At 56.6% G+C, this 10,956-nt stretch overlaps 1 protein-coding gene across 1 annotated transcript; it reads right to left on the bottom strand.

Moving 5' to 3' along the window:
- Positions 1-706: 706 nt before the first annotated feature.
- Positions 707-2,191, bottom strand: LOC123130238 (uncharacterized). Its single transcript, XM_044550183.1, has one exon. The coding sequence runs from the start codon at positions 1,752-1,754 to the stop codon at positions 1,431-1,433; it is 324 nt and encodes a 107-aa protein (XP_044406118.1). The 5' UTR covers positions 1,755-2,191; the 3' UTR covers positions 707-1,430.
- Positions 2,192-10,956: the final 8,765 nt, after the last annotated feature.

Raw genomic sequence — 10,956 nt, 5'->3', positions numbered from 1 at the left:
TTTTAGTTGAAAATGTAAGCAATGGTTTGCATAATTGTGCCAGTCTCTTGTAGGTATTGCTTGACATCTTTATAAATCTTTGTGCCGGCAGAAGGAGGCCGTATATTCCTCCCTCCGAAAATATTTGTTATCAAAATAGATAAAAAAGATGTATTTAGACATATTTTAATTTTAGATACATTATTTTGTATCCATTTTGATGACATGTATTTTTGGATGGAGGGAGTATCATAGATGGAGTGAAGAGCAAGGCAAAACGTATCTCAGGTTCATCGCAAAAAAAAAAACGTATCTCAGGTATCTCTCACACTTTTGGAGTCCTTGTGCTCGGTTGCTAGTTAAAAAGAAACGTATCTCTCCCCCGGCTCGTGGCCACACACCTCTCGCGGTAGACTTGATCTTCTCGTGTCTGCTCATCCACTCGTTTCTTCTCTCCCAAAAGCAGCGCCACATCTCTCTCTGTCTCTCTCACATTCTGTCGCTCACCATGGCCCTCCGCGCGGGTTTACCACCGCCACCGCACGCCCAACAGCCCTCGCTTACTGCTGAAAAGCGTACGCACTGGGATTTTGCTGCTGCTAGGAAGTTGCGGTGGGTTTTGGCTGCCGTTGTGAGCAGCAAATGCGCGCAATGTTGGCGTGGCCCTAACTAGCTCTCTCTCTCTCTCTTAGCTGGAGGTAGAAGAAAGAGCAAAGACAGCAGAAACTTTTCCATGGCGCACGTACGCCATCACAGGCGCACCAACGCATTGTTTCTTCTTTTCTCAGCTGACTCGCCACAGCCCTTACAAAGGGACTACAACATTTATACCGGGGGCTGGCGCATGCACAAGACAAAGCCCACCCCGCCTCACTCCGTGCCCATCATCTGCATTCCCCGGCCACACGCGCCCACGATGCGATCAACACGCTCGTTACGTCCAGCTCGCAACAGATCGCTAACAACCTGGTTAACTAGCTCACGCGGCTGTATCACCACACAACACACACGCCACGCACATCTACGCACACACGTCATATTCCCGCTGCGCCCAGCACATTTCGCGTGCACCCGACGTGCCGGACCGCATCAATGTGTCTCGCACGTCCCGCGCGCATCCAACGCGCCCGACGAGCACGACCATACTAGACATCGTGACTTATTCCAATACACATCCCCAAAGCCACGGCCTAGAGGAGTCGGTCGGCGTCGGCCAGGAGATCCTGCTCCGTCGCCGGTCCTTTCCGCAGCTGCGGGCACTCGCGCCGGAAGTGCCCGTGCTCTCCACATTTGTAGCAGCGTCCATGGCGCTTCCCTCCGTTACCCGACGATGTGCTCGCTGCACCGTCGTCATCGTGATCGCCGAAGCCGCGTCCACCTTGCCGTCGCTGCCGAGTTGCCTATTGTGCCGCCGTCATCATCAGGTGCCCGTCTGCACGCTTGCCGCCGGCCTACACACGCTGCCGCGTCCTCTCCTCAAACGCCTTGAGCCATCCGAGCGCCTGCTCGAACGCCATCTCCTCCATGTTGCAGAACTGCTCGATGCCGGTGACCGCGGCGTACAACCGGTCCGCCACGGTGTTGAGTAGCTTCTTCACAATGGCGCTGTTGTCGAGCGTCGATCCGAGCACCACGTACCTCGCCGCCATGCCGCTGACCTTCCCGGCGTAGTCGACCAGTCCGTCCGCAGGCGATCGAACTTGCCGCGCAGCATCGCAAGCCTCGCCGCCCGCACCCGATCGGCACCGACGAAGCGCACTTTGAGGGCGTCCCATACCTCCTTCGACGTGGTCTTTGTCGCCACCTGCATCAGCAAGTCGTCTGGCAGCCGGCCCAGCATCGCCGCCCGCACCGCCTTGCTCTTCCCGGCGTCGACCGCCGCGCCCTCCGTCGGAGCCACCGCACTCCACAGCCCTTAGATGTAAAGGATAGCCTCTGCCTTGATCGCCCAGGAGGTGTAGCTCGTCGTCGTCAATGATGGCAGCTGCAACGACATCGCCCCGCCACCACCGGCGTGAGGGATGAGCGACATGGCCGCCGGCAGGATCGCATCGAGGCTCTGTATACAAAATGTTGCCGTAGCCCTAACTAGCACTCTCTCTCTCTCTCTCTTAGCTGGAGGTAGAAGAAAGAGCAAAGACAACAGGAACTTTTCCACGGCGCGTGTACGCCGCCACGGACGCACCAACGCATTGTTTCTTTCTTTCTCAGCCGGCTCAGCACTTACAAACGGACTACAACATTTATATCGGGGGTTGGCGCATGCACAAGACAAAGCCCACCCTGCCCCACCGCGTGCCCACGATCTGCATGCCCCGGCCACACGCGCCCACGATGCGATCAACACGCTCGTTGCGTCTAGCTCACAACAGCTCGCTAAGGGCATCTCCAGCCGCGCGAATGCCTCCCAGACGTTTTTTTTACGCCGGCGCCGAAAAAACGGCCCAGTCGCGCCCTCAGGAGCCCGATTTTCGCCGGCTTGGGCCGAAAACAGCGCCGGCGGACCCAGGCCGAACCCGGCGCGCTGGGGGGCGCCCGGGGGCGCCGGGGCGAATTGTTTTGGCGCGAAACAGCCGCGGGCCCGCCGCGTCAGCGACTCTACCCTCTTCTCGCCCCTTCGTCGTCCTCATCGCCTCGTTTCCCACGGCGAATCAATGCCAAAACTGCCGCGCTGCCGCGCCGGTCAGCCTGCGCCATTGGTGCTCACGGGCGGCGCAGTGAAGGCCGGATGACGCGCGTCCCTCACCCTCCCTCGCCCGCCACGCGTGCTCACGGCGGCTCGCACACGGGGCGGCGCCTCGGGCTATATAAGACGCGCCCCAGCGCACTCGGCGACTCGTGCTCTCTCGCCGCCGTCGTTCCTCCCTCTCCTCTCTCGCCGTCGTCGTTCCTCCCTCTCCTCTCTCTCGCCGTCTCCAGAACCCATGGCCGAGCGCTTCCCAGGCGACGGCGCGGCGGCGAACGGCTTCGGCCGCCGCCATCTCCACGAGAACGAGGCTCGCCTCCTTTTCAAGGCCGAGTACCCGGTCCCGCCGGACATGCGGGTGCCCGGGGCTTGGAGGATCAGCGCCGGCGGCGTGCCGGTGCCACCACCACCCACCGGGGCGGCGCGGCGTGCGGAGATCACACACATCCGCGCGTCCCTGCCGCGGGCGGCGAGGGAGGGGCCATGGTACGTCCCCGACAACCCGCTCTGGGAACCTTACTTCCGCCGCCGTCACGCCGAGCAGCTCGAGGCCACCAACGGCGTCGTGCCCTCCGGCAGGCTCAACTCCAATGGCCGGCGCCGGTGGTGGGGCGTGCCCGGGCGCACGTTGGAGGCCGTCCTCGAGTACATCGAGGGCGGCAACACGCCGCGCCTCGAGTACTCCGCTCCCCCGTCCTTCTCACGCCGCCGGGGAAGCTCCTGGACCCCGAGGCGCATGGAGACCGGGGGGTCCTCCTCCTCGTCCGGCGGCTCGCCCTGCCTCCGCCCCGTCAAGCCGGAGCCCCAGGACACGCCGATCAGCGCGCGCACCGGCAGCTCCGGTGTACGCATCGGCGCCAACGCCTCCCCACCCACCGGCCGCTTCGGCCTCGTCGAGCCCAAGCCGGAGCCCGACCTCCCGCCGGAGTACGAGGAGAGAGCCCGGCGCGGCATCTCCGACGAGGACGCCCTGCGGTGGGCGCGGGACGACTACCTCCGCGACGAGATGGTCCGGCAGCGCCGGGCCCTGGAGGAGATCGCCGCCCGCAAACGTGGGCGCGAGGATGAGCACGGCGTCGTGGTCCTCGACAGCGACGACGACGACGATGACGCCCCCGGACCGTCCAACCCGCCGCGCCAACCGGGGGAGGGATGCAGCAGGGACGGTGGAGGCGCAGGCGGGGGCGGCGACGACGACGACGACGACGACGACGGCGGCGGTGACTACACGCGGTTCTACAGCCTCCTCGGCATGTAAACCGCGTGGGCGGGCAGCGAGGCGGGCGGCGAGGGAGACGGCGGGGGTAGCCCGCGCAAGTTTTTTTTTTCTTTTTTGGTAAAATATGTTTAAGTTTGAACGAACTCGCCGATGTTTGCGTTAAATTTCAGTCGTGTTTGCGCGGTATTTGAATTTTTTAAAAACACATGGGCGCCGCTGTCGTGGTTCTAACTCTGACAGTGATGTAGGAGGGTATGAATGGAGAGGCTAGATCTCAGCTATTGGGAAGTCGTAAACACACCAAGATGTACGAGTTCAGGCCCTTCACGGAGGAAGTAACAGCCCTACGTCTCGGTGCCCGGAGGCGGTCGATTGGATTATAGGTGTGTGAATAACAGGGGTGCGAACCCTTCATACTGAGGAGGGGGGTGGCTTATATAGAGTTCGCCGGTCCTCTCCTGCCCTCAGAAATGCAGGGTTTAAGGTACATTTAAGGTTGGGCGTTACTGGTAACGCCCCTAATAAAGTGCCATAATGACCATAAAGACTACTTAATAGCCGACCGTTTGCATGCGGAGTGACTTTAGTCTCCTGGCAGTCGAGTGGTTGGCTTCATGGTCGAGTGATGGCTTCTTGGTCGAGTGTCTTGGACCCGTCGAGTGGGATACCTTTAAGTCGATTGAAAGGTGACTTCTTCTAGGGATGTCCTTGGGTGGGGCTCTTTAGGCAGGTCCGTGCCCCTACCCTAGGTGTATAGCTTCATCATTAGCCCCCGAATGGATCAAGGTTTGAGTAGGGAAAGAGTTGGAGATCTTTCCGACTGGTTCTTTGGGCTTCATGAGTGCCTCGTTTTGGGTCAATCGTCACGGATGACGACGCCAACCTCTTTCAGTCGCCTTGATCCATTTCAGGTTTTTCGTCGAGTGAATTTCTTTACTTGTGACATACCGAGCGTCGATGTGGACGGGGTCTTCTATTTTGACAAGTTGTTCCGCAGCCCGCGGAGGCCGTGGGATTTGGATTTCAGGAAGCGTGCGGGACGGGGGCGGCCGCAGTAATCGGAAGCGATAAAGCAGAGGCTCCTCGATCCCCGCGTCGCCTTTTTCGCCACGTACTGCGCGCGCACCTGCTGCGGGATTTGACTGGATAGCCTGGGCCTACCAGTCAGCCACTCGGGAGCGGCCCCTTATAAGTTGCCGGCTCGGAGCTTCCAAGCAGTGCGCGTACTTCTCCCTTCTTCTTCCTCTCTCCCTTCGCAGGCCCTTCTGCCACCTCCGCTCTCACCTTAGCGTTGCAGATCTGCGCGAGATTTGCCGGCGGCGATGGCGAAGGACAAGACATCCGCTCTGGAGCGCGCGAAGAAGGCGGCGGTGCAGGGGAAAGGGAAGAGGTCTGCTCGGGGCGGATCCTCCTCAAGGTCCGCTCTGCCCCGGGGTTGGATCCAGGGCGATTGGTTGCCGTCGGTGATCAGGAAAGATGATCTCGACGACATGGTCGAGGGGGGAGTCATTCCCCACGAAGCTGTGCGTCTCCCGGGGAAGGAGATCGAACCTCAACCCCGCGACGGTGAGTGCGTGCTCTTAGCCACCCACATCGACCGAGGGTTTTCTCTGCAGCCCCATCCTTTTTTCCGGAGTTTCCTGAACTTCTTCAGAGCGAAGCTCCACCACTTCACTCCCAACTCCGTCGTATACCTTGCTGCTTTCATTTCCATGTGTGAGGCTTTCTTGGGTTGCCGCCCCCATTGGGGACTCTTGAAGCACATTTTTACCTGCCGTTCTCAATCGGTCAAGAATGCCAAGTCGAGTGACGAGAGGACGCAGGTGATCCAGTTGTGCGGGGGCTTGGCCATCCAGACGAGGGGAAAGAGCTACTTTCCATCTATCACTTTCCTGGAGTCGGTCCGTGGTTGGCAGGCGACCTGGTTCTACTGTAAGGATCAGGCGAGTCCAGGACAGTCGACTGGTCTTCCGCCTTTCTCTCTCGACCGAGCCGAAAAACCTGCTTCTCTGAAAGTGACGCCGGAAGAAAAGGCCCAAGTCAAAGTGCTTGCCGGTCGAGTGGTTGAGCTTGTCCGTGAGGGTGTGACTGGTATGGACCTGCTGGAGGTCTTCCTTCGGAGGCGCATCCAACCGCTCCAGACTCGTGACCACCCGATGTGGCTGTACTTGGGTCTCGACGACACCACTCGGGTCTACCCGGAGGAGGTCACCGATGAGATGCTGGAGGGGTGGCTGTCGAGCATCACAGGGAACAAGGACAACCCCCGAGGGGCCAGGAGGGTAATTCCACTCGACAACTCGTACGACGTGGACCTGGTATGTCTTTACGCTCCGACTGGGATCTTGTTTTCTTCGTTGGTCTTCTTTGAGTTGGTCGATTGACTTTTGTCTTGTCTGTTGTTTCTCAGGCGACTACCGAGATGTACTCGACGCCCAACGGGGCCCAGGGGCCAATTGAGGAAGGGGAGGCGAGCGGAGGTGAGAGTGGGGATGACCAAGGCGAGTGGGAGTCCGACGGTGAAGGAGAGGGAGACGACAATGTCGACTCCAGCGAGGAGGAGGAGGAGGAGGTCGAACCCCCTCGCCCGGAGAGGCGATCCAAGCTCACTCACGACCCAGCGCGGGAACGTGGCAAGGCGACTGCTTTTGTTGGGCAGCCATCGAAACGCCCTCGAACCTCTTCTCCTACGCCGACTGGGAAGGCTCCCAAGCATCCACGCGTGACGCTGTCCAAGCCACCCAAAGCTCTGCCCAAGATGAAGATAGATGTCCCTACTATCTCCGGGTAATAATGAAACTTGCTTTCCTTCGTCGACCGTGGACAGATCTTTGGTCGATTCATTGAGCCAACTGACTGACTTCCAAAATTTGCAGCGCTGCTACTTCTGAGGTCTCCGCCAAGGATGACGACCAAGAGATGGAGGATGCTGTTACCTCCAACCCTGGTACAATTGCTGACGTTCTGTTTTTGGGTCGACTGAACATTTATTGCAACTCTGGTCGATTGAATGTTTCCCTTGTAGCCCCTCCTCATGTTATCGACCTCTCGGACGATGACAACGAACCACTGAGAATGAGGAGGAACAAGAGGGCGTCGGCTGACAAAACTTCCCAATCTGCTCCGGCGTCTGAGGCCGTAGCTCGGGATGGTGGTGACGCCACTCGGGCTTCTGTGACTTTCGCCGTTCCTCTGACAAGTGTGCGGCCTTCGGCGTCGACTGTGGATCCGTCTTCACTTTTTGCCGCGTATCCTGTCCCTGAGGACCAAGCGGCTGCCGCGAAAGAGGCTATACGCCAGGCGGGTATCATGATGGAGCAGGTGAAGATTGCTCGGGATGCCAGCCAAGCAGCTTATGACGCGAGCTCGGCTCTTCAGAGCAACGTTCAGGTCAGTCGACTCAGCACTTGGTCTATTGTGATATGCCATTTGAAGAGTCTCTTTTCCGAAGACCTTTTGTGTCTGTACACCCACTGGGTGTGTCTGCCAATTCTTGGACGAGTGGGGGCACACTAAGTGCACCCACTGGGTGTAGTCCCCGAGACTACGATGGACTGCTGGCAGTCGACTGTAGTCTTTACATTGTGTTACTGTATTTGTATTTCTTCACTCGCTCCGGTCAGGCCATGTCGAATGGAACTGTATCCGGTCGACTGCAGGCAGTCGACTTTTTTTTTACAGTGGGGGCACGCTGAGTGCACCCACTGGGTGTAGTCCCCGAGACTACTGTCGAATGTTTTTGATTCGGCTGTGGTCTTAGAAACGTCATCTTTTTCTCTTAGTTACTCGGAAGCAACTTATCTTGGACGTCTGTCGACTGATTTTTTCTTTTTACAGAAATCCTTTGAACTTGCAGCTCGCTATACTGAGTTGGAGAAGCAGCAGATTCAATTGAACCTTGATCTGGAGCTGACCAGAACAGAGCTGCAGAAGGTCAGAGACGGCGCCGCAGGTAAGACGATTTTGTTGACTGGTTAATTTTTAGGCTTGAGTACCCCTCTGCTATTTCTGAATCAACCATCATTTTTTGGCAGAAAAACTGAGCGAAGCTTTGGCGAAGAAGGATCAGGACTTGGCTGCTGCCCATAAGGAGGCTAATGACAAGACCGCTCTGGCCACACAGAAGCTGACTTCGGTCGGCCAATTAGAAGAAGAGAATACCAGGCTAAAGACTGCTCTGGATGAAGCCAACAGGGAGTGTTCACGTTGGAAGAAGGAGAACCTCACCCTGAACGAGAAGATGGAAGGCATCGCTCGCAGGAGGGACGACCTGGAGAGCTACTTGAGGAGCCTCGCCAAGAAGTTGTACATCAAGCTTGAAGGTGCACATTCGGTTCCGACTGGGTTTTTTTTGTGTCGACTCGGTCCATTAAAATTGGCTTATCCTTGGATCGTGAATGCAGAGTTTTGCCAGAACTTTGAGGAGGAGATTGGGCGGATCGAAACAGGTTTGGATCCAATCAACTCTCCCGTGAAAGATGAAGCTGCCATGAATCTGCTCCGACTGGAATCTCGCATTGACGGTGTCGTGGACTACTTGGCTCGACTGAAGGTTGCCATGTCACGAATCCACCCGACACTTTGGCCAGAGGCTACGCTCCAAAACGACCTCGAGTCTCTGATGACTCATCTTAACGGAATTCCTGACCGAGTGCAGGAGTGGAAGAAGTCTTCTGCTCGGTGTGGCGCCGATGTGGCTCTGTCTCTGGTCCGCATCCATTGCAAGGAGGCGCGAGAAGAGAAGCTGGCTGCCATCCAAGTTGCCAATACCAAGAGGCACAGCTTTCAAGACTTCATGGAGACCTTTATTGCTGCTGCCACTCGTATTGCAGACGGGATCGACTTGGATGAGTTCGTCGCCCCTGCCAGTCCTCCGCCTGAGGAATGAAAAACTTATATGCTTCTCCTTAAATTTACCTCGGAATGCCGAGTGGATTTGTAACCGTTAAACTCTGCCGAGCTGAGGGCTCGAGTACTTTGATCTGAGGTCTGGGACCTTTTAGGCTTTATCTGAACTTGATTTCTTGTTGAATATCTTCGTGGTTTGATATGTCGAGTGGAACTTGATCTTCACTCGGAATAACATTGTATTTGTGGTGCAACTTCTTGCGGATTGGGTCGAGTCCTGTACTTAGGCGAGCACTGGGCTGCCGCTAAGCCTCTGAGTGGGAGGTTTGCTCTCCACTCGGTAGGATTTTTCAAACTTAGCCGAGTGTCTGACTGCAGCTTAGTCTCTTAGTGGGAGAGCTTAGGCGAGTACTGGACTGCAGCTAAGCCCCCGAGTGGGAGGGCTGCTCTCCACTCGGTAGGATTTTTCAAACTTAGGCGAGTGTCTGACTGCAGCTAAGTCTCTTAGTGGGAGAGCTTAGGCGAGTACTGGACTGCAGCTAAGCCCCCGAGTGGGAGGGCTGCTCTCCACTCGGTAGGATTTTTCAAACTTAGGCGAGTGTCTGACTGCAGCTATGTCTCTTAGTGGGAGAGCTTAGGCGAGTACTGGACTGCAGCTAAGCCCTCGAGTGGGAGGGCTGCTCTCCACTCGGTAGGATTTTTCAAACTTAGGCGAGTGCCTGACTGCAGCTAAGTCTCTTAGTGGGAGAGCTTAGGCGAGTACTGGACTGCAGCTAAGCCCCCGAGTGGGAGGGCTGCTCTCCACTCGGTAGGATTTTTCAAAACTTAGGCGAGTGCTGAACTGCAGCTAAGCCCCCGAGTGGGAGGATTGCCCTCCACTCGGTAGGATTTTTTCAAACTTAGGCGAGTGCTGGACTGCAGCTAAGCCTCCGAGTGGGAGAACTTAGGCGAGTACTGGACTGCAGCTAAGCCCCCGAGTGGGAGGATTGCTCTCCACTCGGTAGGATTTTTTCAAACTTAGGCGAGTGCTGGACTGCAGCTAAGTCTCGAAGTGGGAGAACTTAGGCGAGTACTGGACTGCAGCTAAGCCCCCGAGTGGGAGGATCGCTCTCCACTCGGTAGGATTTTTTCAAACTTAGACGAGTGCTGGACTGCAGCTAAGTTTCGAAGTGGGAGAACTTAGGCGAGTACTGGACTGCAGCTAAGCCCCCGAGTGGGAGGATTGCTCTTCAATCGGTAGGATTTTTTCAAACTTAGTGGAGTGCTGGACTGCGGCTAAGTCTCGAAGTGGGAGAACTTAGGCGAGTACTGGACTGCAGCTAAGCCCCCGAGTGGGAGGATTGCTCTCCACTCGGTAGGATTTTTTCAAACTTAGGCAAGTGCTGGACTGCAGCTAAGCCTCCGAGTGGGAGAACTTAGGCGAGTACTGGACTGCAGCTAAGCCCCCGAGTGGGAGGATTGCTCTCCACTCGGTAGGATTTTTTTCAAACTTAGGCGAGTGCTGGACTGCAGCTAAGCCTCCGAGTGGGAGAACTTAGGCGAGTACTGGACTGCAGCTAAGCCCCCGAGTGGGAGGATTGCTCTCCACTCGGTAGGATTTTTCAAACTTAGGCGAAACGGATTCGCAGCTAAGTCACCCACTGGGGGATTTTGTATGCAAACAAAAGTGACAACAATTATTGGAATACTCTTGTCTTTGATAAAAATGAACTGCAGAATTTTTTTTCTTATTACATCTCGTCCGAGGGAGACCTCAAGTGTAAAAGGGGCGGAGCAGTTCCGCATTCCAAGATCGTGGCTCGTCGATCTGGCGATCAACATTGTAGAGGTGATACACTCCATTGTGGAGGACTCTGGTGACGATGAAGGGGCCTTCCCAAGTAGGAGCAAGCTTGTGTGGTTTCTGTTGATCCACTCGGAGGACCAGATCTCCTTCTTGGAAGGCTCGACTCTTCACATTCCGGGCGTGAAATCGGCGCAAGTCTTGCTGATAAATGGTCGATCTGATCATGGCCATCTCCCTCTCTTCTTCTAAGAGGTCGACTGCGTCTTGCCGGGCCTGTTCTGCTTCATCTTCGGTGTAAAGTTCGACTCGGGGTGCGTTGTGAAGAAGGTCACTCGGCAGAACTGCTTCGGCTCCGTAAACCAGAAAGAATGGAGTTCTTCCAGTCGACTGGTTAGGGGTGGTCCTTAATCCCCACAGAACTGACAGAAGCTCGTCGAC

Source organism: Triticum aestivum, chromosome 6A (assembly GCF_018294505.1).
Source record: "Triticum aestivum cultivar Chinese Spring chromosome 6A, IWGSC CS RefSeq v2.1, whole genome shotgun sequence".
Taxonomy (NCBI): domain Eukaryota; kingdom Viridiplantae; phylum Streptophyta; class Magnoliopsida; order Poales; family Poaceae; genus Triticum; species Triticum aestivum.
Note: the sequence above shows the minus strand (reverse complement) of the source record. Positions and strands in the feature narration are given on the sequence as shown.

Coding starts and splice junctions, on each gene's coding strand:
- LOC123130238 (XM_044550183.1), bottom strand. CDS start 1,754: ATGGGACGCCCTCAAAGTGCGCTTCGTCGGTGCCGATCGGGTGCGGGC.